The sequence below is a fragment of the Coloeus monedula genome (assembly GCF_965178545.1).
Source record: "Coloeus monedula genome assembly, chromosome: 7".
Taxonomy (NCBI): Eukaryota; Metazoa; Chordata; class Aves; order Passeriformes; family Corvidae; genus Coloeus; species Coloeus monedula.
In genome coordinates this window covers 36,133,537-36,160,672 of record NC_138787.1, presented here as the reverse complement: position 1 = coordinate 36,160,672, position 27,136 = coordinate 36,133,537, and the positions used below count along the sequence as shown (strand labels likewise).

The 27,136-nt window shown below is 41.4% G+C and overlaps 1 protein-coding gene across 1 annotated transcript in view; it reads left to right on the top strand.

Moving 5' to 3' along the window:
- Window positions 1-991: 991 nt before the first annotated feature.
- LRP1B (LDL receptor related protein 1B) overlaps window positions 992-27,136 on the top strand; it is a gene marked incomplete at both ends in the record, with an annotated part of 635,176 nt that continues 609,031 nt past the window's right edge. The window contains one exon of the mRNA XM_082285346.1: window positions 992-1,073. Within this exon, the coding sequence (XP_082141472.1) occupies window positions 992-1,073 (82 nt within the window). The remainder of the gene's footprint in view (window positions 1,074-27,136) is intronic.

The following is a 27,136-nucleotide window of genomic DNA, read 5'->3' as shown; positions in this document are numbered from 1 at the left end:
CTCCTATGCAAAGTCGCATAAAGACTAAACAGGCAATACCTGCTGTGAGCTCAGACCTATCTCAAGACAAAGAAGTACACTTAGAGAAGATTGAGTGGTCATTGGTGTTTTGAGATGGCATTGTGCTGTTAAAGTAGCGTGAGCCCCTCCTTTCACTGTCTGTGAATTACTTAAAAACAAAGCCCTATTCAAAGACAGGTTGGCCGAGGCTTGGAGCCAACTGGTCTACTGGAAAGTGTCTTTGCCCATGGCGGAGGATTGGATCTGGATGGGCTTTGGTGTTTAACCCAAACCACCCTGTGAATCTGTGAAACATCACTAACCGAAGCCAAATTTACCTGGGTAGCTTTGGACGTCGACTTCGCGCCCACAGCATCCCATCCCCGCGGCTTCACACGGCAACACGGCTTGTGGGAGTTCATTTTTTTTTTTTTAATATACATATATATATATATATATATATATATATTTCTTTTTGCTAACTTACTCCCCCTCCCTCAGCCTCACTCGCCTTTGCGAATTAAAAAAAAAAAAAAAAGAAAAAGAAAAAAGAAAAAAAAAAAAGAAAAGCCAAACCAAACCCTCGAATTTTAGAGAACATCCCGTCCCCAGTCGAGGCGGGAGGGGACCGGGCCTGAGGGGAGCATCCCCTGAGGCGGCTTCGCGCCTCCGGCGCGCGCGTGCGGGGGGCGGCGCGGGGCTGCGAGGGGCGGCGCGAGCGCTCCGCGAGGCGGCGCGCGGAGCTCTGCGGGGCGGTGCGGAGCCGTGAGGGGCGGCGCGGGGCGGCGCGGGGCGGTGCGGGGCGGAGCGCGGCGCTGCCGGCCGCCGGCGCCCCGCGCTGCCCGCTCGCTGCGTGCGGCGAGCCCAGCCGCGCTCCGCGCTCCGGAAAGTGCCGGCGGTGCCGCCGCGCCTCCTCCCGCACAGGCTCCGCCGCTCCGCGCCCGCGGCCGACAGGCTCGGCTTCTGCCTCTTCTCCCGCACGCCCGCCGCGATGTCCGCTCTCCTCCTGGCCCTGGCGACGCTCTGGGGATTACCGCCCGTCGCCGAGGCGCTGGCAGCGGCAGCCCGCGGAGGTAAGGCACGTCCGTGGCGGGGTGCGGAGCCGTGGAACTTCCCGTCGCTTCTGCTCGGGAAGTTTTGCTCCCTTGCGCCTTGCGCGGACGGGCGCGGCCGCGGAGCGCTCCCCTCTCCACGCTCCATCACCGCGCTCCCCTCTCCGCGCTCCCGCACGCCTGGGTTGCGGGCGCGCTGCGCTGGGTTGGGGGCGAACCTTCGGCGGCGGCGAACACACGGGGACGAGGAGCGGGGTAATGTCCCCGATGGTCCCGATGTCCTCACCGGGCACGACTCGCGGGGTGCGATCCACCGCGGGCGGGGGAACAGCCGCTGCTGCCGGCGACCCCCCGGTCCCGGCCGGGGCTCCCCGAGCCAGCCCCGCGGCCGGCGGCGATGTGCCGCAGGAACGGCGGGCGTCCGCCGCTTCCCCCAGCCTTCCAAAAGTTCCCTCGTCAATGTCCCCGAGTTGCCGCTCGCTCAGTGCCTGAACTTGGATTTGGGCTCGGGGTCCCGCAGCTGCGGGGTGGGCGATCACGGAACTTCCAACTCTGTTCTCCGCCTCAGAGAAGTCCCTCATCCAAGAGGGAGACGGTTCCGAGCGGGGCTCGGTGTTTCGTCTCGCGTATTGCACAGTCACCAGACCCGCTCTCATTTTCCTGTGAGATGTTTGAATTGGATATTTTCTAAGTATAGCCCAAGTCCGCCTTCTGTGTGGCTCAGGTGCGGGAACGGCGCTGTGCTGCTCTGACTCAGGTTTTCTTGCCGCTGTAGAAAAGCCTCCTCACCAGAAAATTGTCTGTCGGCTTGTTGTAGCCCTTCCGCTTCCAAACTGCGTGGTGTCATGAATGAGATGCCCTGGGTGGTGTTGTACGCAGTCTGCGAGGGTTTAGTTAGATTTCAGTAGAAATGTAACTCTGTAAAGCCTTGAATTCTCACTGTTAGACACCCAGCTCCTCTCTATCACGTACACACTGCCTATTAAATTGTTTACTAACTGCTTACAACTCGTTTGGGTGAGCGCGGATGCCTCTGCACAGTCGGTCTGGGGTATAGATTTCTGCTTCAGTCGAACTACCAAACCTCTCCCGTCCCTTTCCCACGTACCTATCAGAATTACATAGGTGATTCATGCTGCGAAAATGAGAAGTAACTACCTATCAACGAGAAAAGTATTGCTGCAGCATCACAAACTTGCATGTTTAAAACACTGCATCACAGGGTTCAGGGATATTGCAAGGAAATGAGGATAGTATTCCACAGAACGTAACTTGAGCAGCCAGAGAGGAAAGGTTTTTAGGGAATCTTTTTAGTTTTATGAAGGGTACATATGCTTTTGCTTTGGTTCACAAAGATACGTGGTCGTGGTAGTGCTTGTTTGATGGAAAATACTTCAAGAACTTTCCATGGTATTCACAGAATGGCCAGATTAGATTTCAGCAGCTGTAGCTTGCATCTGATCTTATGAATAAAAATCAAACTTCCAAACATTTTGTGGAATTGTTCTGGAAATTGATTTGTTGCTCTGTATTCCTTCATAGTGGTAAGCAGGTACCAATTATGTATGAATATTAATTTCTGGTGTTTCAATTTTGTTTGATTTTACCTTTGGGGTTTTCTTTTTTCCATAGTTACCTTGCTCTGATTTAGTGTTTCACCAAAAAAGAAAAGAAAAGTGCTGTCAGCTTATATTAAAATCAATCCCATCTTAAAAGGCAGCATCCTTGTAAATCATACCAGCCCCAAAAGTGGGATAAATCAAATTTACTTAGAATCAACTAACTCATCATATCATAATGTCATGTCTTATCAAAACCCAGCACTGCACAAATTAGGACTTAAAAGGCATTTTGTTTAAAAAAAATGTCAAGTGGTCTCAACCTAAAAGGGATTCAGGATGAGGCATCCAGAAAGGGAATTACATTTGCACATCAGATAAACTTTATGATACAGTGCAAAAATTATTGACCATACCAAGCTGATTTTCCTTTACAGGAGAAAATTCAGAGTCACTGGAGCATGCTAAGCTTAATGTATGTGAAAGGCACTGAAATTTGGAATGCACTGAGGCTCGCCATTGGTAATAAGAGAATTGGGAAAATGTCATGGGTTGTGTTAATAGCAGTGTTGTGGTAGCCATGGTAATATAAAATATTAGTGAGGTGCTGTAGGGAGAGGTAACACTTTCTGTAAGACCAGTGGGTAACATCAGGAGGGAAAAAGGAGGTGGGAGGGAACCCCACCAAAGTTTGAATTAGCTAAACCCTTTTCTCTGGGTATGAAATACAGTTAAATTCTTCCAGTCTTATCAGGTCTGTCCTCAGCCAGGTTACAGCTCCTCTAATTTCACGTATATAAAAAAAATTGTGAAGAGAAAATAGAGAGAGGGAGCTGGAAATGAGATGAAATAGGGAAATGAGCAGAAGGGAATCCAGACAGGAGAGTGTGGAAGGATAAGGGATAAGTCCTGCTGCAGCTGAGGTTGTGCCACTGAAGCCACAAAGAGGCGATTTCCTTCTGCTTCAGTCAGTTCTTCCTGAGGAAATGGATGGACCCAGATTCCTTGCAGCACTTGCAACTCCTTCTCAGTATAGCTGCAACAAACGAATTTCAGGAGCTTGAGAAAAACATTACAAACAGTTCAGGAAGCTGAGAAGACAACATTTGTTACCTGCTCTCCCTACAGACGCTCAGGTGAACTTCACAGGTCCCATTGGTGCTCTGGGGTTCTGGTGGGCGTTTCCTTCCCACAGCTCTTCCCACCCTTGGAGCTTCACCCTGCTCCCTGCCTAGGCTCCTACACCCTTTTTCATCCTTTATTTTTGTGTCTGCTGCGGTGAACATCATTACATGGTTCCATTGCACTAATTGGTGTGATTACCTAGAGGTGATCCAAATTGCAGAGATGCCCCGGATAATGGGAGCTTGACTGGATAATCTCGGTGTTGTCAGTGAGATGTGTATCCACACCAGTATTAATGAGTTGCATTGCTCATTATTAATCGACTTGCTGTCTGCGCTGAGGCTTGTTTGTGTTGGGTTTTGGTGGCACGTCACTGCTGTCAGCAGCACTGAGCCACTGTTTTCTTCCCACTCTTCATGTGTGGTTTTAGCATTTTGGAGCTCTCAGGCAGGTGCTGGAGTGCTGAAACAGCTTCTCAGCAAAGTCTTGCAGACAAGAGATGCTCCTGCAAAGGGAGACTTTATATGGGATGGGAAAATGTTGTCACATAACTTAAAACTCAAGTTCATGAGTGATGGCATATCACACTTTTTTTTTTTTGCTAATTTTAAAACTGTTTTTAAGAAGGAACAACAAATCCTCATGAATTTTACTCCTCTCTGGAGTCACAAAAACAATTCCAAAACTTCTGTCTTCATCCCACTTAGCAGGGAATTTATTGTTTTTGCAGCATCCTTTGACTGTATTTAAGTGAAAGCTGGAAGCAAATTATTTTGAAATGGAATTTTCAGGCTTAAGGTTAGGCTGGTGGGAGTTTAGATTACTCACCCCTGTAGCAGAAACACAGACCAGGTGAAATAAATTTGTCTCCTTGGGACGACTGCTGATGGCCTTCATTCCCTGGTTAGGTGCCACAGCAGGTGACACTGACTGCACCAGGAGACTTTACAATATAACTCTGTCGTTATTAGCAGCTTAATGCTGGAAACTGGGTGTACCAGCACTGCTGTACTTCACCAGTCTGAGCTCCAGCTTGGCCATCTGTTGGAAAGTATTCTTGGAAAAAACCTAAAGAAGCTGTTTCTGTGCTGTACTACAGAGGTATATGTTCCCACAGTTAAGTTTGTTATGGCTTGAACCTGGATAATAAATGTTAGTATCTTACATGCAAAAGAGATGCTTCCAAGGTCACAGTGACTTTGCTGTTTATTTATTTACTCCCAAAAACTATTACTTGAGAACATGGCTATCATTAGAGAGGCAAAATTACAGGGGAGGGTGATAATACATCACGGAGTTTGGGACAGTACTTGGCAGGATGTGTCATAAGGGTTAATTAAAGATGGAAATTGTAGGAGATATCCACAAGCGCAGTTTCAGTGGCTGGTTGGTTTTGGAGGCACTCAGTGATGTCTGCCTGCCTTCAGCTGAGTGTGGGACTGCACACACAAACCCCTGGCACTCCTGGAGCCTGAGCAGGCTCTGTGTGTGGGTTTCTGTGAATTGACGTGCATGTTCTCTCTTACCTGGGTTGTTCTTTTAAGGTCAGTGGTTTCTGAGAGCTGTAGTTTAGTGAAAATAAAGTGGTAGAAATACACGAACTATTTAAAGGGTAAGCTGCATTTCAGAGTTCAAAACTAGGTGTTTGATGTGAAAAGACTATGTGTAAACTCGTTCTGCAGTAAGCCTTTTACTAATTTATCACAGCAGTTCTGCTGGAGCTGTGGCAGGTTGAAGGAGCTGTCCTCCAAAGGCTTGGAGAGAAACTCTCTCACTTCACACCGTGCTTCCTTTGAAGAGTTACGTGACGGCTGCTATATAAATCTGAGCATATGCCATATCTTTGAGGTTCATATGGACCCCAATCTTTCTGCATTTAAAGTGGCAAAACTCACGTTGACTTCAGTTGGAATGTTGGAAGCAAGTGTTCCTCCAGCACCTTCTTGAAGGTCCTTTACTGGTTATTTGCAATGGAAGAAATTGGATTTCTCCGTTTTGCATTGTCTAAGGGCTTACGTAATTGTAACTCGTGAATTTAGAATTATGGCTTTCTCCAGAAAGGCTGGCAATTTAGATACTAGAACATTGGTTTTGTTACAGTAGCATATTTAGAATCCCAGCGTGTTGTTGCTTTTTCCTAGTTTTCATGTATTAATCTGTCGCTTAATAGTCTTGTTCTTCAAATGCAATTAAAAAAAAATTTGCTTAGAGAACTCATTTTAATTGCACTTCCTCACTACATTCTTAATGATGAACAGTAAAGATGAAAATAGCAGAACTTGGCTACTTTTATGCGAGTCATACAGACTATTGAGTCTGTATTTAATGTCAGTTTGGGCTAAGCTTAGACATTGCAGAACTAGGTCTTAAATTTGTAAGTGCAATTAAAAACTAATTGGGTTTTTTTTTAAATATAATTACTCAAATAATGACTTTGCACCTTCTGTCCAACTGCTATAGTTTGTTTTTTAATTGAACAAGTTGAATTTTCTCGCCCTTAAATTATCTCTATCGAAGAGATGAAAATATTTGTAAACTTATCCCAGCTAGCTAGCCAGTTGTTGACCATAACAGGACAAATTCTCAAGATGTACCAAAACACAGTGCTGCAAAGTGATACAAATCTTCATTTTTAAGCAGTTGGTAAAGTGAAATAACCAGGACTTGTTGCTCTGGAATCAGATGCCCAGCCCAGCTGAGGTCCTGCTAACAGGATTCCTTTGGTGAGGATGCTCCAGAGCCTCTGCAGAAGGGAAGGGCATTTTCCCGTGGGTGCTGGGCTGTGCAAGAGCAGGATTGGACCTCAGTAATGGAATTCCAATAAAACTCAGTCAGTGCCTTTTAATTAGATTTAATGGGAACTGGGAAGGATCATTAGAGATAAACACATGCTTTTGCCAGTAATACGTTCACAATGTTATTAATCTGATTTAATTTGCAAGATCCACATAGCAGGAGTAAGATTTTTGTCTGTACCTGGAAAGTGTAATATGAGCCTATTATATTTTGTTGTTATATGTGTCATTGCTTCCCAAGCAGTATGTAAATACAGAATTGAGGTTGGGCTCCATGTGTGGTGGTTATGACCCCTGCCAATCTGAGGGTAGGGCTGGATGCTGGAGAGAAGGCTGTTTGTCTCTTTAGAAACCGCATTTTTATTGACCATTCTGCCATAAATTGCAATGGTGTATTAATAACAAAACACTGCAATATGCAGAGTGTGCTGCTAAGTAATAGGGCTTTTTAAAGATGATGTAATGCCAGTCTGGAAGTGAGGTACGCCTGGAGATTTTTATTTCCATGCAGTTGAAATACAGCCTAATTCTCTGAGGCGGAAAAACAGATTACAGCATTACGAGTTCTAGATATGGTACGTTGCATCCTGAAATGCGCTTCCCAACCCGCCTGATGCTGCTAAACACCTCTCCTGCTGCTTCCTGCTGAGTGATGAGGCCTTCCAGAGGAGCCAGACAGCTGAAACTCAGCTTCGCTTCAGAAACAAGGGTGTACCTATTTCCTTTCCTTGGGAATATCCATGTATTTTGGGCTATCTGTTGCCTGATTGTCTGTAGGACATCCATCAGTAACTTTTGGGCATGGCATTCTTGAATGACTTGCACTTCAAGTGCTAAAAGCTAAGCCTTCAGAATAATATCTATAATTCCTCAAAGTTTTTGCTACTGTAGAGCTCTGTTTTAACAGCAGTTCATAAGATTCACTCATTTTTCCTGGAATGAGCAGAGAGACGGAAAAGGTGCAGTTTTGGTTTTTGCAGTGCTATTTTGGGGCAAGGATGGACCGTGTGCAAGACAAATGCTGATGCAATGTTCTGCAAATGCAGTGTTTTTATGTGAGGTGCTCTGTCTAGAAGATTGCTTTGCGAACACATGGACATGCTCCCACAAAAATTCCCATGTGGCTTTCCTACAAAGCTTTAAGATTGTAATTTACCTACCTGGAAACTAACAAAAATACCTTGTCGGTGATATTTTTTAAAATACAGTTTCGATATTGTCAAATAGTTTGGACTGCTGCTTATGATGTTCTCAGAGGCTCTGATATGGTGTAGAACACTTGGGTCTCCATCTCCCTTAACATGCAGGAAAGTTTTTCCTCAAGCTAAGTTCTTCTGAGGCACTGAAAGTACCAAAAAATCACCATTTCTCATACATCCCTCTTCAGTGTATCTTTTTTTTGGAGAAATGCTGCAGCGTTGTGTAGTCATAAACATGCAAGTTTGAAAAAGTTCCACTAATGCAAGAAGGTCATGAAAAATCACAGCAATTTTCTACATGATAGGTAGATTTCCACGAAACACTTGCTTATTTTTGCTTGCAAATACTGTGAAGATAAAAGAGGAGAGAGCAAAGTAAGTTTATTGCTGGTTGGATGCTCTTTTGCATATGCAAACACGCACTGATTTACCCAAAGTATATTGGTATTTGTGTAAAGCTGTGTGCTTATGAAATCAAAGTGTGTCATTTGCCAATGAGACTTTTTCTTCTCTGGAGCAAAACATTTTTTATGTTTTGTAAACAAATAGATTTCAGACCTTCATCAACACCACTGAAGTCAGTGGATTCTTTGTTTTGTCCTTGATGTAAAGAATCAGGTTGCATGTAAGTGTAAAGGAACTTTGGACCATTTTATTAAAATTTCACCGGAAATTCTTAATTGGAGGACCTCTAATTAAATTATACTGTCTGTATTGTCCTATGACTTGTATGCAAGAAATATCTATTTCTTTAAATATTTCTATTCTAATATTTTGTTTAATTACGTCTGGGTTTCTTAAACTAAACCCACGTTTATATTTCTCTTATCTAATTTTAAATTATATGCATCAAATGCGTGATTACTTCTCATTTCAGAGTTTCTAACAATCCTCTAGAAGAGGAGTTATTGCGCAAGTTTTTTTTAATAAAGTTAAATTGATAATTTTTCATGTGAAAACATTGATTTTTGCAAGGAGACTGCCTTCCTGTGAGGTCAGAAAACCAGAGAAAATTCCAGACAGCTCAATATGCTAAGATGTATATGGTCTGCTACTCGGAAGTCATTAGGTTGGTTAAACCTGGTTTTTTTGGTAATACAGAAGAATCTGCTGGTCTTCTACATGAAGCACTACAGTTTTCTTCATGAATAATGTATATTGGTTTTGGAGATGTGGAAGGATTATAAAGTTAGTACCTTTTCATTTAGCACATCAGAATCTTTGCAGATTTATCCAAGGATGAGCACACTTGACTTTCTTTTGGAACCTATCCTAAAGCAGCTGTTTTTCCAGCAGTATTTAGTAAAGTATAATGAGGGTAGGTCAAGTCTGTGTGTTCTCCAGTGCTGATAGTCATATATCTCCTGGAGGAAAACTGGCCTGACTTCCAAATTCATCAGAAACACTTGGTTTAAAATAGGTTTATTTTGTGTAACTATTGAAGTTGGTTTTTCTGAGGGGTGTTTGCAGGCAGTGGGAGTTAAGGAGTGCAAGGAGTGGAGGAAGGCTGCAAAATGGAATTTGTTCTCCTTGGGCCCACGTCCTAAGCCAGTTGTTTTTATATTTAGATTACAGAAAGAATGGTGAGCAGCAAATGGTTTCTTCATAGTGATATCTTAAAGTAAGGAGTCTTAGGCAGAACTTGTGAGGCTGCAACATCAAATCCTGTGCAAGGGAGATGAAGCAGGTTGAGATTATAGAAATGTGAAAACTTGAGCACTGTCCCAGCCTACAGCTTGTTGGGTTGAATTGCTGGTATGCAATTTTGGTAGAAACAAAGCAAAGCTGTGTTGGAGCAAAAAAAGTGTTTTGCAGGCAGGGTTTTGGAGGCTCACCTGAGCAGGTGATGCTGTAGGGCTGCTGTAAACCACTTCTGTGAGAATATATTGCACCTGTATACATATGTATATCCCTTGGCTATAGAGGGAGAGCCATGAAAGGTGCTGTGCTAAGTGCAGCAAAGCCAGGAGTACCAGGGCTTTTTTCAGCAGACAGAATCTCATGCCATGACCCAAGTGGCCCATTATCACATTTCTTCAAATTGGAGCAAGCCATTCAGGTCAGTGTGTGTGTACAGACCCATCTGAATGAATTCCTCAGCTTGCACTTGCTGTGCTACGTTTCTTTCTCTGGGTTTCTAGTGGCTGTGAGTTGAATAGAGTTGACAGTACACAATACTACCTATTTACTCTGTAGATCATACTCCTCTGGAGAATTGGTGTCAGTTAATCTGCTACTTCTGCATTTTCAGAGACCTGTGAACTGCACCTCCAGTAGTATTGCAGGAAAGTGTCAGATCTAAATTTCTATAATTTTCTTATTTACCTCGGATTTCTGGGCATGTGTGTCCAGGTCTCCAGCCTTTGACACTTATTTTGTCCTGTGAATAGTTTGCTTTCTGTGCAGAAATTCTCTCTGTCAGTATCCAATTTTGGCCACTCTTAGGGCTGTAAGAAGTTTGAAGCAGATGGTTGTCAACAGATGATGACAAAATTCTGAAATACGGCTCTGATACAAACTGTGAGGTTGAGTATTTAAAGCACATTCAAGTGTATAAAGCCTGCTTGTGTTCCTAATGCTACTGCTACCTTTGCTGTGCAATATTCTCGGAACAATTCGTAAGTTCCATGCTTTTTTCTGGAAACAGCATAACTCCCCACACCAATTAGTGGTGTTCAGTAATGAGTATATGAACCATGTTATGATTCTATGTCAGTTAGAATTGTTAAATGCTCCTTGATGAAACCATGCTGATTTACATTAATTGGTGGCCCGTCTTCCCACGGTGGCATCACACTGTGTCAGAAGTGCCTCACAAAAAGTTGTAACATAACTAAACTCTCAGTGATTGCCCGTGATTGCCATTCTGCTGTTGACTGCTGCTCTGAAGACTTACCAGCAAAAGACTTCAGAATTCAGGAGAATTTGATAAGTGGCTGTGAGCCTTAGGAGCATAACTAAAAGCATTTGCATAAAATGAGTGCAGAGAGCTGGTAGGTGTGGCACAACTCGGATCCTGCCACTGCATCCCCTTTGCTAATCCAGCAGCTCAAAGTAATTTAAGTGCATTAAAGACTGTTTATGTGTCTATGAAAAGCATGATGCAAATATGCAAATTCAAGAGCGCGTCTTCCACAAGTTTATATATCTTAATGAAAAATGTCAGAGCATAATATATCAACAGTCTGCTTCGCCCCACAGTAGCCAGTTTTTTCTAAAGATAGCACAGCATGTCCTTGGTGTGGTACTAGGAGTAAATTAACACAGCAGAATGCTTGTTCTTGAAGTCAGCTGATGTCTTCTGCTGATTTTTGGGGAGGAAAGACCTGTCTGCTCAGGGTGGTCATCTTGAACTGGTTACCACTGCCTGGTTGTGCATGCACACGAGTAATTTCCCCTCACTAGTATTAAAAAAATTCTCTTTGTTTCATTCAGTTTGCTATCCTGTTTTATGTTGAGTGGAAAAGTTGCCCCACCTGAGTGGAAATCTTGGATTGTATTTCATGGGATGCCTGAGAATCATAACATAGCCATGGGCTTTACGTTTATGGGAGAGCAGAGTGGTGACTCCTACTGGTTTGCATCTGGTTTCACCTCATGAATTCTGCTTTCTCCTCATGAATTATGGCTTCATCTCGAGTAGTTTCACCTCTCTCTTTTTACTTTTTACTTTTTTTTTTCCTATCAAATTTACAAAATTTCATGCCTGGGAAATTCCGGTACAGCTTCAGAAGCCCAGGTGCTGCAGAGCTCATCAGGGAGTCACAGCTGTTGATGGTACAGGTGCCTGTTGAATGCTGCTTTCATTTGGGGTTTGCAGCCACAGGGAAACAAAAAACCTAGAAGTGATTGGCAGAGAGTTACTTGTTAAATTACAGCATTATTTTATTTGATGGGAAGCAAAAGAGTCCACGTCCAGTACCAAAAAATTCTAACAGTCTCCACAGTGCTTCTGAACCAGAAAGAGCTTGTGTTACTGAATGCATGAAGAGTTAAGCAGGAACATTTGGTATGTGCAAGTATTGTCTTTGATAAGCCATGGGGAAATCAACATCTCTTCTTGCTTTCCTGAAAATACAGGAGGCTTCTTGAAGCACTTGCTTTTGGGAATGAGTGTATTAGTGAAGAGTTCATGGATGATCCGGATCTAATTTTTATAGAAATGAATGGTAACTCACTGTGGGACTTCAAGTCTGCACGGGTGTATTTTACATTCACCTGCCTTATTCTAGACTTAAAGAATTCTTTTTTCTTTTTTCCCCCCACTGATAAATAACTGAAGGTTAAAAGTAACTCATCCCAATAGGAATCACTACCAGTGTAAGGAGGAAAAAAAAAGAAAGTCAGCGGTAGTCACTGCAGAAGTGCAGTGATGTTTCAATAACACCAAGTAATCCCCCATACTTCAGTAATAAAGTTGCATGGGCTGCAGTCAGCTTTCCTGTCATCACCTTTCTATTGACACCCTTCTGTCAGAAAAGATGAAGTGAAGAGCAAAACCTAACTCTGTTTTCTCTTATGCTAAATGTATTCTGCAAAGCTTTGGTGAAATACAAAGCGTGTGGACTTTGCAGATAATGTTTGCATTTGGGACTTGTGGGAAAATTTATGTGAACTTTGTGCTGTGGGAATGGTTGCCCTTTAAAGCAATTGGTTATATTTAATGTAAGTACATACCTCAAAACTGTATTTGGTAGAGTGCTCTGTTCTTTAGAGCTCTCTTGTTTTTATGGGCAGGAGTGTGAATTCTTGGTATAAACTGAGTTTTTACAGTTTGGCTAGCTTGGGTCCATAGACCTACCATTTTCTTTTTCCCGCTGAGAAATCTGTTGGTGTTTAAAACCAACGGACAAACCCAAAACCCTGGCAAAGTAAGCCAAAATACTTTGCAGTTATGGGCTGAAACCATCTAATACTGTAGTCCAAAAGCTCATTAACATTGATTTTCTTAATTCTCTCAATAACCTGAACATTTGTTCTAATTACAAGAGGAATAAAAAGCAGACTAACAGGTTCTTAGATGTTGAAGTCTGTTGGACCACAAAGCATCCGAAAGGAAATCCTTCAGAAGGAGTAAGTGGGAGGTATGAGTATAAATCTCACTAGCCAGTAACAATATCCATACCCATACTTGGGGGAGAAACACCTCTCAAAACATCTCTTTCCTGCTGGACCTCTGGGGCTCATACACTTGCCAAGGTCACACCTTCTGCCTCCCTTTGCAGCCTATTTTACAGAAGGGGCTGGGGAAAGGTTTGGAAAAACGGATAAATTATGTTTATTTTGAAAGGAAAATACCTGAGCAGCTGGGACTAGGTAAAACACCTCAGGAAGGATTGGGGTTGGGCTCCTGCTTCTTCTGTGCTGGTGGTGGAGAAGGGTTGCTCACGGTGTGGTCTCCTGGTTCTTCATGTGACTGATGCGGGCATCAAGAATAGGATTGGTTCTTGGAGCAATTTTAAGTGTGAGCTAAGCATTTTCGTTAAGGAGAAAAAAAAAGGAAGCATTTGTATTTTTCTGAGTAGTCTTAAGTGTTACAGCGTGGGGAAGAAAATCTTTCCTTTGTCCTTAGTAACCCTTTGATGGCCAGACAATCTGATCTGAGAAATGCCTTTTGTGCTGGTGGTGCTGATGATGCTGGTCCTGGAGTGAGGGGTCAGGGATGGAGCTCTGACACTGGCCCACCTGGGCTGTACCCTGGCTCTTCCCCAGGGGAGGGTGCCCTCTCCTCGGATCTCATCCCCTGTCAGGGCCAGGTGACCACATTCAGTTTGTTTTGGCCTTGAACCCAACAAGGAGGGAAACCGGGAGGGGAAACCTGTGCAGAGCTTGGGCAGGGTAATACAGCCCTTGAGGCTGAGGTTGTTCTTCCTCCCACCCTCTCATCAGGTGGGTGCTGATAAAGTTTGAGATCCCTCTTGAATTTCAGTGGAAGAGAAGACTGGCTAGTAATAGTCCAAGGAGGAGAAATGGTGTCCCAGGAAAGGAAAGGTGTTGCTGAAGAAGGAAAATCTGAAGGATTTTCTTCCCTGAGTGCTGTGCTTTGTACAGAGGAAGAAAGGAAAGGCTTCATCAATCTCCCTCTTATTAAACTGGCACAGCTAATATATTCTGCTAAAATGTGTTCATCATGCTGTTTAAAACAGCCAGGTTAGAAATCTACTGACAATAAATGAAGATTTATCGGTTTTCATGTCACTGGGGCACCTAAGACAGGTTTGGAATACTAACTGGAGTTTGTGAAAGGGGAAAAAAAACGGTTCCAGTACCATTTAATTAACTATCTGGCCAATATTTCTCCCTTTTTATTGTAAAATCTGTAAGTTGCCACTGGCTGCAAATGTACTCTTGTACAATTCTGCCAACAGTTAGCAAATAAACATATTAAAATATAGAATGTCTTGTACAGATCCATGTGTACTGGATAAACCATACATTGAACTGCAGAGATGGCTTGTTTTAGCAAACCAGCACACCAGAAGATAATAACTGTATATGTGTATCTCTTGGTAAGTGCAGGATAACTGAGATCAGTGCAAATATGAGCAGTATTTTTTTTTAAACTGAAGTCATATCAGGACCCCAATGTAAATAACCAATTTTATGCAAGTCACAGGTACGTTTATTGCTTAGCCTCTATATTATGTTGTTACTCTAAGCAATAATGCTGTAAGCTGTGATTGAAATACAGAGATGCCAGTCTTAAAATTATCCAAATGTTTTAATCAAGTTTGTGGATTAAGGCCTTAAAAGATTTAATGAGGTAAAAAAAAAAATTTTTTTTTTTTTTGGAGAGCTGATTTATGTAGACGTTCATTTGTCCAAACAATCTTGAGTGACAGAGAGCACTATGGATCATGAGTTCAGACACTTGCTGGGATCCATAGAAGTTACAACTGGGAGTTTGTGTGCTTTGCTGGTTGCTGTTCCTCTCCCAGCTTCCCATGGGAGGAGTGCTGCCCTGCAGGCTGCAGCTCCCTGACCTTTGAGGAGATTGTTCCTGCTGTTTGGGGAGCTGCAAGTATAGAGGGAAAATTGTGATTTTTGTCACTCAAGGTCAAAGCACTGACACCAAATGACTGGTTCATGTTTTAGCTTAAAATGCTGCAGACAGCATGTTATGGGCACAGGATATGTAAAGCTCACCTTCCCTGTGAGATCTACCAGAGGGGGAAGTATCTGAGCCTGCCCTGTGACGCATAAAATGCTGTGGCAAGCAACTGTTTTGAGCAGATGGGGACCAAGTTTGGAAGCGTTGAAAAGAGCTAAAAGAAATCCAAAGCTATCGAATTAACTTTATTCTCTCTCTTGCAGCTGCTGGAGCTCTTGCAGTCCCTCTGGTCAGGCTTGCAGCGGGAGCTCTTGGGTTGAAAGGTTAACGACTCACTTACTAAGCAGTGCCATTTTCTTTCATTTTTCATCTACAATTATCTCTACCCCTCTAAAAACTGAAAGGCCCTTCCAAAACGTATTGTACGGATGCGTTATTGCTGTGAATTAGTTATTAAATCATAGATCTTTAAAAGTGAAATCCAAATATGCATGAATTTATTCGGCTGCTGCACAGCTACTCCATTAGGGACGTGATGAGTATCATATCCAGGCAGCTCTGGATATTGGCAGATGTTTCTTTCTAAGGATCATAATGTTCATTTGAATTGTCACTTTTGGGTTATTCTGGGGGCAAGATGGACACTGAAGGAAGAACCTTGAGGACGGTGCAGTAGAGAAGCAGAGCAGATCCTGCAGTGGGATTGCCTGTGGGATGGGAGTTGCTGGGGTAAAAGCTCAGCATGAGAGCTGGAGACAATCAGGGTGAACAGTTGAGATGGTGATGCCTTCTATGTACGGGTAGTAAAAGATAAGAAAAGAGCCACATCCAGAGCGCTGGTTAAAGGGATGGTGGCGAGGAAAGAGGAATTGCCAATAACTTGTAAATTGTGGGCTTTAAGGCTGAAATAGCGGTGGTGGTTTCAGGGAATGGAAGATGTCAAGAGCAAAAGCCAGATTTTTTCGCAGCTGTTTGATATGGTATTTGTGTTCTTTTATGAATTCCTTAAATTAGCAGTTTCACTTTTCTGCTGTCTACTGTACTTTGACTCTTCACTGAATTAAGTCGCATTATAAATGACATCTTTTCAACAGTCGGAATACAGGTTAGTACTCCCAAGAGGGGTGCTTTAATGAGGTTGTTGCTATGACACCTCAGCTTCAGGCACATGTGCCACTTCGAAATACCCTCCCTCCCCTCAAAAATTGCAGCAACTTCTGCGAGGGCATTTTAGAACTTCCCTCTCAGTGTAATTTATGACCAGCACTTTGTATTTCTATTCTCCCAGTAATGCAGCTGAACTTCTGTGTTTGTTTCTGCTTTTATTCCTGCAATGTTAATAGTAGTGCATGACTTGACAAGTTAAAGAAACAAGGAGGTGTTGGTTCTTTGGCAATTTCAAAGGCTGCTCTGAGGACGAGTCAAAACATTTACAGAAAGAACAGGTGCAAACACTACAGTGTTTACAGTGGAAATGTGTGGGGCTGGTGCTTCTGAAATTCACATCAGAGAACTTCACAATGGATGGAAATTGTTAATTACATACTCGGACACCTGGTAGGAATACAAACATTCCTGCTGGGATACAGCCTTGTAAGTGGGTGCAAGGATTTGCCTCTGCAGAGGAGCTGGCTGTGGTCTGTGGCCAGGCTGTGTAATGGCTCTCAGTACCTCAAGGATGTTAAATCATACAGTTGTATTTTTCAGACAGACTCTGAGGTTGTATTGCTTTGCCACTGCTGTCTGCTCTAGACATAAGGTTCCCTGGGAAGGAGAGAAAAAAGCCTTTCCTCTCAGGAACCAAATCACTCCATCCTACCTTTCTACACTGTCTCTGCTCTTGTCCAATACCAACTTTTGCACAGTTAAATGTGGGTAAGGCAGTTCCAAGCCCAAGGCTTAGAACCTCAGCATGGTCCAGACAGACTGACACTAGTATTTTATTTTGAAAAATAGTGAAAGTCCTACCCACAGTTTAACAAAGTTATTCCATGAAAATGTTGGAACAGCCTTCAGGAAGGATGGTGTCAGAGTAAGCACTCTGTATTCTGAGTGTTGCTCTGTTGCTGCTTGCCCATGAAATGACAAAATGTCATGTTTAAACTCAAATGAGCAGCTCTAAAATGCATTTCTGCTGCCTCAGTGTTTTCTAGTTGCTTTGTTGACACAAGAGACTTCATTGTTGAGTCTCCTCTTCCTTCCAAGCTCTGAATGTGAGTTTTCAGACTTTAACATACAGAAAGGAGTCATAGTCAAATCTGACATGACCTATATAAACATTGCCTCAAACATTGGCCTGGATGAAAGTCTTTTTCCCTTTCCAAAGGTTTTCAGTTTTCTTGTTTGCTTAGCTGTGCATTGCTGCAGTCGCTTCTCATCGAACGTGTCTCTACCCACCTGTGGGTGCTCTGCCACCTGTTGGAAGTAAACTCCTTTATCACTGCTCATGTCAGTGGAGGTAAACCCAGGGAGATGCTCAGCAACTACATAATCAGAAAGCATTGCCATTTTGAAGTTACTTGGTTTAAAAGATTTTTTTGTTTTGTTTGCTACTGCTTTAGAAACTGCATTAAAAAGATCTGGATTTTTTTTTTTTTCTGAGTGTTTTATTGAAAGCTAAAACCTTGGGACTAAAGAGTAAAAAGGCTGGCTTTATAAATCAATGCTTCATTGTAGGAATTATGCTATTTACTACTCATCCAAGTATAGTAAATTTTTACAAATGCAAAATCATTCAGCTGTACCCAGATTAGTTCAAAAGATGCTGATGAGAACAGTTAAGTTTTTTGCAGGTTCTGATAATACTGTTTGCCATAAGCGTGCTTGTCTCAGTTCCTTTCTATGACCAAGCTGAAAGTGCAATTTATCTGTAATTTTAATGACCAGTAAATAGGCCCAAATATTCCACACATTATGCTCTTTTGCCTATTCTCTATTTGACTTGCTTGGCCATTAGTGCCCCTCATACTCTGATCATAATTTTGTCCTCTCTGGTAAGAAGGTGAGATGTAGGAGGTTTTACCCTCACAGAAAAACCCAGCAGAAAAAGCAAACCCAGCACCCGGGGTGCCTCGACAAAAGGAGACCAGATGCAGAGTGAAAGGCACATGGTGCAGATTCTGGCTTCTCCCCGCAAAGATTGCGGCAAGAACAGAAAGCACGCTGTGATTTATTCTCGTGGCAAAAAACTGCAAATGGAACAAGGAGTACAGAAATCTCAATATGTTGTTGCTAATACAATTTACACTTAGAATAGTGTGTCCTCCTTCACCACCGTGCTCTGTTTAAACATAGCTGAGTTCAGCGAGTCTATAGCTTGAACTGCAGTCAGAACTTCCACTCAATGAACATCTAAAACTTAATGGTAATTATACGGCTTCTAAAAAAAAAAAAATCGCCGTGTATTATATTTGTTCAGTATTTATCTCCATGTATAATAATATCAAATTATTATGCTGTGTCTCAAAGACATAAATCGTATCATTTTTACACAGACCAGAAAATGACTTGCACTTAATGACATGTTTATCTGTGTATATATGGTGGATTTTAAATTGAACAGTTCCAGACATAATTTTCCTAATATTTGTTAATCTATCTTTAATTAAAATGTTAATTGCTAATCCAGATATCACACAGAGAAAAATCAGCCTACAGTAAACTGTGCCTTATTTGCACAAGGACAAAACCTGTGCAATTACACATCAGTCTGCTCCTCTGAGTTGCAGTGTTGTCACCTTTCATCTGTGATAACCAACTAAAAACATATTGTTGAGTTATTGTACTCATTGTTTACCCCCAGATATGGCTGGGTGGAGAGTCCAGGGGGGTGTGGAGTTAATTTAGTGCCAGTTAAAAATTCCCAAAGTAGGGCCTGAAGTACTCTTTGATGGGACTTTTTTGCCCAGAATGGTTCTGCCAGTGCTGCTGCGGCTGAAATTGCCTCTGACAGTTCCTGGGATAGAAAACACTGCTGAAATCGTGTCCTGTGTAGCCCAGAACAAAACTCCCTCTGTGTCCGAGCTCTGTATTCCAGAAGTCAGGCTCAGTCCATCCTGTTTTCCAGCCAAGGGTTACGAAAGGTAAAGTTAGTTAGATGGAAGTTGTACTTGTCATGTAAAAAAAGTGCATTAAGGTTAACTTGCTTTGGAGGGCTGGGGTGAGCAAGACTCACTCCTGCTTTACCTCACTGAGATGCAGTCTCAGTGCAGCTCAGTTTACTGATTTATTTTTAATACTCCACACAGAGTCCTGTGATTGCCTGTGCAAAGTTGCACATGGCAACTGCAACCAGCAAGTCTTGTGTTTGTGTAAGTGAATTAAAATATCTTGTTAACAGAAGATAATTACAATCTCAATGAGTGAAAAAATTGTTAATCATGTAAAAATTGGGAAATACAAGTTGTTTGGCTTTTTTACCTTGTATATGTATTTTTCATCTGTCATTAATGACATTGTTAGGGACAATCCAGTTTAAACATGTCATGTGACTTCTTCAGAGTTGTCGTGTCCAAATTGCAAACTCTTTAAATCACAAGAATTTTCAGGCAAAGCCATATATTAAATGAGGAAAATAAAGACTTGCCTATAGAGTGCCATCTGTTGATTTTTATTTAATTAGAAACTAATTTTCATAAGTCTGTCTTGCTTATACAAAGTGTATACTAATAGGCTTTTAAAAATACTCTTTTTTATCTGAGAGGAAAAACATTTTGCCAAATAAGTCTAGAATATTAACTATTGCTAAATAGTATTTCACAAAAATCACATCTCTTGATTCCAGAAGCCTTAACAATCTGTTCCTGTTTGGGGTTTGTCTGAATACTACTGGAAAGGCTTGAGCTTTTGGATTTTGGATGTGCTTTCTTCATATTTTTTAACCTGTTCATTTTTTCATCAAAGGAGGTCACCTCTTCACCTTTCTTTTAATCTTTCCTCCCTTTCATTCCCCTTATTCCAGTGTTCTTTCCAGCTTGTGAAAGTCACTTAATCTCTGTTTGAAACTGTACCTGATTTGCTCCAGCAGCACGGTTTCTCTTAGCAAGTTCATCCACATGGATAAAGAGGAGGATGCCTTTGACATTTCTGCTGTACCAGGAGATGCAGCTGCTCCTTGTCCAAGAACTACAAAAGAGAGGTTATTTTAGGAATGCTATGGATTTGTGTGCGTCTCTCTGGCTTGGTTTGCAGTCACTCCGTCTTTGAGACGTGTTGGAATATCTGCTATCGGTACGTGAATAATGCTGCTATTTATAGCTTGTTTTCAGGCAAGAGAGGCCTCTCCTGGCCCTGGCCACCAGGGGAGGCAGTCTGCCTGCGTGGAAATTGCATTTATTTCGGTTTCTTGCTAAAAAAAGTCCAAGCTCCACCGCTCCTCAAGGTGAGGTGGTGTTTGTGAGCCGTTCCTTGGCCAGGCAGATCCCTCTCCAGAGCAGCCTGTGCCCAGGTGAGCCCAAAGCCAGGCTCCTGGGGGAGCTCTCGTCTTTCCCATGCCAAGTCCTCAAAACCATCTTCAGTTACAAACCTGAAAACAAATACAGTGAAAACATGCCATGCTTCCACCTGGCATCCTTATTCCTGCAACCTGCTTGGAAATGGATTTTCTTCCCCATGGTCTCCTTATGTCTGGTCTGCTGAGCACAGGCAGGTTGCTTGGGCTCTAGAGCGAGCTCTCTTGTGCCTCAGTTGTGTTACTTCCCTTTGTTCTTAGCTAGTCACAGCAGGTTAAGAGTTCCTTCCTCTTCCCCTTGCATGATAAGCCAGGACTAACAAAAACTAAAGACAAATCTGCAGCTATAGCTCTTTCCTGTGAGGGAATGGTTCAGAATTCGCAGCTAATAGATGTGTAAAACTCATCTTCAGAAGATATTCCCAAAGTCATTATTCAGTGAATAATATTATAAATGAGGGGGTTGCTTAACAATTGCATTCGCAAGTATAATACATTTTTCACTTAATTTGTCTTTGCAAGCTGATTTTTCTTGAACCTGCAAAATTGAATTCCTTCTTAAGTGGAGGATCAGTTACCAAAAGAGTATGAGATGTATATTGGGTGTATGTTGAGTCAGGGGTTATCTGGTGTAGGAAACACGATGCTTTCAGGGAGAGAGCATGCAGATAAATAAAAATTTGTCTTTGGATGAGATCAAGACACCCACTCAGTGAACGTGAGGAACTGCCAGACTTCAAATTCCACCTCCTAACTGGTGATGAAGGGGGGTCCAAAGGTGAACAGACTGGAAAACTGTTAGAGTAGGTGTTTTAAAAAAAAAAAACAAAAAAAAAAAAAACAGGTTTCAGGTTTCTCTTAGCATGATAACAGGGAAGAGTGGGAAGTCTGACTCAACTTGTAGTGCGTAAAGTGGCCAGAAGAAGAGTCCTTAAGTCTAGAATCAAAAAAAATATTAGGGTGAGATAGGTAGTTTTAGGGTAAAAAGGATGAATGAAAGGTGGGAGATGACCTTAATTTCTTGAGAGTATTTTTTTTTTCTTCCTTGTTCTACATTAGCAGCTTTACTCTGGCTCTGTAGAGCTCCTGCATTTATCCTGGAATAACCATCCCTGGAGTCTCAGCCTTTTTACTAAAGTATGTTTTAAAAAAAGCTCTAAGTGGAAGTTTAACAACCCCTCTCCACCAATAAAGATTGTTCAATAAAATCATAACTGTGTATTCCTTGGCCCAAATCCATGTGTCTGATTCTGCACAGATGCAGAGCAAAACCTGCTGGAAGACAAGGAGGGCATCCACCAGATGAACTTTGGCCTTGTTTTCTTGTTTTCTTATACTTCTTCATGCCCCTATTTTCTCTGCCCTTTTTGTGCTTTTGGGGCAGCAGAAGTTTCTGAGATGGTCTTGGTGTGTCTGTATGAGCCTTCACATCTTGACCTGTGTTTTAAAGCAGCTTTGAAAAGGCTTCCTTTGTAACACAGCACCCATGATTTTATGGGGGAAAGCTCTGTGTTAACAAACCCTGATTCCTTATTTGCTGTTCTCAGTTGCTCCTGGACCAGCCTGCCTTCAGACTGGGTTGATGAACCTCTTCCATCCCACGCTGTTCTCTTTGTGGTTAGCTGTTTTATTTCCCACTATACTCTTTAAAACCCTAATAGCTTTGTCTTTAGTGTGCTATGCTTGGCATCAGCAATTTAGAATTTCCTTGCCAAGTAAGCACAACCTTTGTTTGGCTCAGGCAACACCTTAAAACTTGATAACTGTGAGTGCAGTAAATTGTATGGGGTGAAAAAACAAGTCTTCCTTTAAAAATACATCTGATAACTGTGTTTGTATTTCTTCACTGATACAGCAATAACTTCTGAGTGCTTTACCACTGTGGTGATTTCTCGTTCACTTTCAAAAATGCAGCTTATTGAAAGTGTCACTATTAATAGCCTTCTGGTGGTACAATAAAGGATAATTCAATAGGATATCCCAGTTAAGCAGGGTCCTGTGTTTACATTGGGTTCCTGCCCAGCAGCTGCTTATGCTGAAGTTCTGCACATAATTCAGGAATTAATCAAGGTGTAACCATGGGGACAATGCCAATGTGGTCATCATAATGTGACCTGTAAAGACAAATTGTATAATACATCTGCAGTCTGGTGTGATCATGGGTAATAAGCTACTGATTTCTTGACCACCTTGGCCATATGGTAATGCTGTTGTTGCTGGTGCTTCCCAGAAGAGGTAAAGAAAATGTAAAAAAAAAAATATTATTGAAATAGAGCTCCATTCTTCTTAAATGTCTATCCATAAAGTGTGAAATTAGATTCCAAATATGTATGTATACAGCAGCATAAGCATGTTTCTGGGTGCAAATTGCATGATCACTTGTGCGTGTTTTCTGAGACAAAAGTGCAGGGAAAAACAACTGGTCAGTATTAGTGAGAATGAAGTCATTTAATTGGATTTTTCATTTTTATTTTTAGCTTGCAAGATAATTGCCTCATTATGGGTGGTAGATTCTGATTTTATTTTATCAGTGTTAATCAGAACTACATGCAGTTCCCAGAAAAATGTAACTGGTCACAAAAGCCCTTTGGATGCTCAGAAATGGCTATTAAAACCTGAATAGTTCAAGTATATAAAAATGGCATTTCTGGCAAAACAGCCATTTTGGGGAAGGGGTAAGAATCATTTTGTTTCGTTAAGTTAATGGTACTATTTCAGTTAACTCGAGCCTCCATTTAGAGCTCATCAAGACACCCATGGGAATATTTGAATTAGTTTTTTGTAATTGGATTATTTAATTTGATTGTTTAAATTGCCTTTCTGTCTTTATTTGCAGCCCTTTTTTAGCTGAAGACATTTTCTGATTTGGATTTGCATGTATGCTTGTTGTGCATGCTCACTATTTTGATTCTCTTCCAAAGATCTTTTCTTTTTTCTCAGAAAAAAAATAGTGAAAATTAATATGTTGGCAAAATCCAGCCACGAGTTCAAAGAGAGTTGTGAATAATGGATGCTGGATCTTTCTCTTCCACTGCAATGGCAGCACAACATTATCCAGCTTTTTATTAAAAGTGCTGCATTTTTAATTATGCCCCAGAAATAAACAAATCAAATGTAGGAAACTTTTAGACCCTAAGCCGCCAGTATTCCATGAGTGGACAGATGGGGCCTGATCTGGTGTAAAGAGAGTTTTGCACTGGTTCAACCAAGAGTGATGTGTACATGGAGCCGGATCCGGCTTTTCATGCCAAGAAAAAAACAAGTTAGCTTTGAATTAGGGCTTGTTAAAATAAACATTCAGGAGATCATACAGGCAGAGATTCTGCCTGCCCGGTACTTGAGTGTTACAGCACGAGGAGGTGTAATTCTTGACATTGTCTGTCAGTCTATAAAACTAATTTATCAGATGGCGCTGATAATTGTTTGCATGTGATTCTGGCAAACCAGGCAGGAGTTTGGTTTGTGCAGCCTGAGGGAATCCTCCTGAACCATCCACTCCAAGTCAATGGCAGCTTTGTCATCGACTTAAAGATTAAAGGGTTCAGTAAGGTGAATTGAGATCAATCAAAGTGATTTAACTCTGATTTAAACCAGCAAGCAGAAAACTTTGATTTAAATAATTGATTTTAATCTAACTGCGAATTCAGTGTTAGTGGTTTTCTCAGAGGCAAATTACTTGACTGGTGTATCAGGGTAAATGCACTGATTTGTGACCAAAGAGAAATTTAGCAGATCCTTTTTTTGGACAAACACTGAAACAGTCCTCTCTTCCCAGCTATGTGGGTCTTTTCCAGACCAGATCTGTACTCAGCCTTAACTCTTCATCAATTTTCAGCTCCTGTTTGAAAAGTGAATGGGTGAGATTTAATTCAGTGACTGTTAATTCTCAAGATGCATTAATTTTCATCTGTATTTATTTTAAAACTGGTTTCGTGCATTTTAGTCACCATTTGGAGTGGATTTTTGTGGACACTAGAGGGAGTACACACTGTTTCAGGAAGTTTTAGGATGTTTTAGGATGATCTAATCAGTCAGTATAGAGCTATATCTGATGTTATAGCTGACGTTAGTAGTCGAGTTTTTATATCTTGGGTCATTTATGAGGAGAAAACACAAAAAAGATAAAGGTCAGGGTTTTCAAAAAACCCTCTTAAAAAAGAAAAATCTTATATTTACTGTGATGCAGAAGTGGCACCTTGTGTTCTCCAGCAGAGTTTAAAATGCAAATCAGGTGCAATGTGGCCAGGCAGTATAGACAGGCTTCAGACTGGATATGGTCAGCACTGCTGGATGGGAGACAGAGGTACCAACATCATCTGCCGGCTCTGCTGTTGAGCTGTTGTTTCCCACTGGGCTCAGTGTGTTCCTTGCCCCATCACAGGAAATCCCACAACATGGCAACCAGGCAATAGAGATAGGAACTGATTGCTTTTCATGAAATTTCTAGAATCCAGAGAAAGATTAAAATAATAAAAAGAGAAATTAGGAAAAAAAAAAAAAAAAAGCAGTAGTGTGGCACTCTCTGCACCATCCGGCTTTCTGTATTACTAAGAACGTATGTTGCCTGATTAAAATGAGATTTTTACCTACAGTCTAAAATATTATTTGGGCAAGGACATGGAGTTGTTGACAGTGCATTAAATGGCTCAAGATGAATGAGGTTAAAGTCATTTTAAAGAAAATACAAATATTCCAAGTTTTCTGAAACATTGTAAGGTTTTGAGCACTAGTAAGTTGGTTTTTTTCCCGGTGTTTTCTCCTTCTTTAGACTTTTAACCAGTTTTAAGTCAGTTTCAATGACTCCAGGTTGGTTTCAGTAGTGTTACAAACATTCCAGGAGAAATGTATTGGTTATAATAAGAATAGTTTGTCTCAGATGTAATTTTATTGGCTGTGTTAAAAAGCATTGATTTTTTGGCTGAAATAGTTGGGCTTCGGGGTAGATACATTTGTTCTCGTTAGGAGTGCACTGGAGTCAGTAGAGCTCTCGTGTTTCAGCAAATACACTTTTGTTTAAAAGTAAATGTAACATTTGAAAAGATTAAATGGGCATTAGTTGGTCAGGTGCTGTATTTCTAATCTGCCATTCTTTCAAACGTGAAATGTTATGACAGTTGAAAGAGCGCTCTCTGCTCGTCATATTTTTAATGTATGTAATTGTAAATCATCTGTGTAATGTTGTGTTCACCTTACTAAAATATATATTAAAAGCATACATAAATAATATTTTCTCTTCCCATGTTGAAATCCATGGAAAAGGATTTCAAAGAGGAAATCTGTAGTTGGTTTTTGGGGAGTGCCTCTTCCCCATCTTTCCCCCCTCAATTCTGCTCTGGTCACCTCCCATTGAAAAACTTGGTCTTACTCCCTTCTTTGTGACTAGTCAGCAGCTCAGAGTTTTGACAGGATTGAAAGATGTGTGCAAATCATGGATATGATAATTCTGTGATAAAGCTCAGCTTTGGCTGAGCTTGCTGTCCGTGTCAGCAGATGGAGCTCTGATGGACCTCAGCTCCATTGCCAGCACTGAAATTGCCTCACTGGCTGGGCAGAGCCCCGCGCCTGGCACTCTGGTCCTGGCTTTATAAATTAAATGCATTATTGTGCTCTTTGTGTTGTTCTTTTCCACACTGGACGTGAGCAGCTCTACCACAGATGGAGTGATCCGGCTGTGGTGCAATGGCTTATAAAGCCAATATTTCTGTAATCAGCTGTACCTGTGAGGTGGCTGTAAACAGCTGTGCTCTCTGCTGTTTGGCCGTGGTGGGGAGGGAGGAGAAACTTCCCTCTTGTTCCCTTCCTCCTGCCAAATACCCTTCCCCCTGATCAATCTGTGCCCTGAGCATAAGGAGAATGACATGAGATTCAAAGTTTGCTTAAAATGTGCATAATTAAGCCAGCCACAACATTTGTGCCCAATATTACGATGGAATACCTGGATAAGAAGTGCAACACATACCTGTTCTGGAAATGTTATATTACAGATATATGTCTTATGAACTTGAATATTTTTTTCCACATTTGGCTGTCAAGCTACCCCAAATCTCTTGCAAGATTCAAATTGTATTTATTGTCCCTTTAATTCATATAAGTGTAAGAATATTTTTTCAGACTCTAGCTACATACAGAAGTCCTATCAACTCTAATGGTTGTTACTTGTAGTTAAAGAAAGGCAAATAGACTTTTATGTGTTTTAAATCCTACTAGTATGGCTATCAAAAAATTAATGACTTACAAAACCAAAAGCAATCCTGCCACATTTAATACTCTGCAACTGCAAGTCAACTTATTATATGCATTAATCAATTTGTCATAAATGAACCCCTGTTTTATACACAAGCAAATAAAACAGCCATGCAACAACATATTTTATTCATAAACCGATATGCAGCAAAGCAAATGGACATAGATTTAATGTCTCACTTTTTAAATAAAATATGTTTACATCAGTCTGCTTGTTACACAAATTTATGTAGCCTATATGAATCAATATGTGATATATATAAACTACTTTTGAATCTGGCATGTTTGGTACTTCATAATTACCTCAATTTAATGAAAAATTCCTAGTTTTAAGACAGTCCTAGAAGCAAATCAGATTTTAATTAAAAGTTTTACCTTGGTTTTAAAAAGGTCATATTAGCCAAGGGGAGATAATGTCCTTTTATAGGAGCACATCTTACTTCTGTTGCTAATTGATGTTATTTGCTGAAGAGTAATTTATGCTGCTGTTAAGGGGAGAAAGGGGGAAAAATAAAAGATTTTCAGTAGTGTTGTTACAATTTTCTGAGAATGTTTTTTCAGTGTCAAAATGTTCATGCTTTGTCCAGTAGGTAGATAGTGTTTAAAAAAATGCATAGCAATATTATTAATTGGTGGAAAAATGTGATATTTTACTAATGAAGG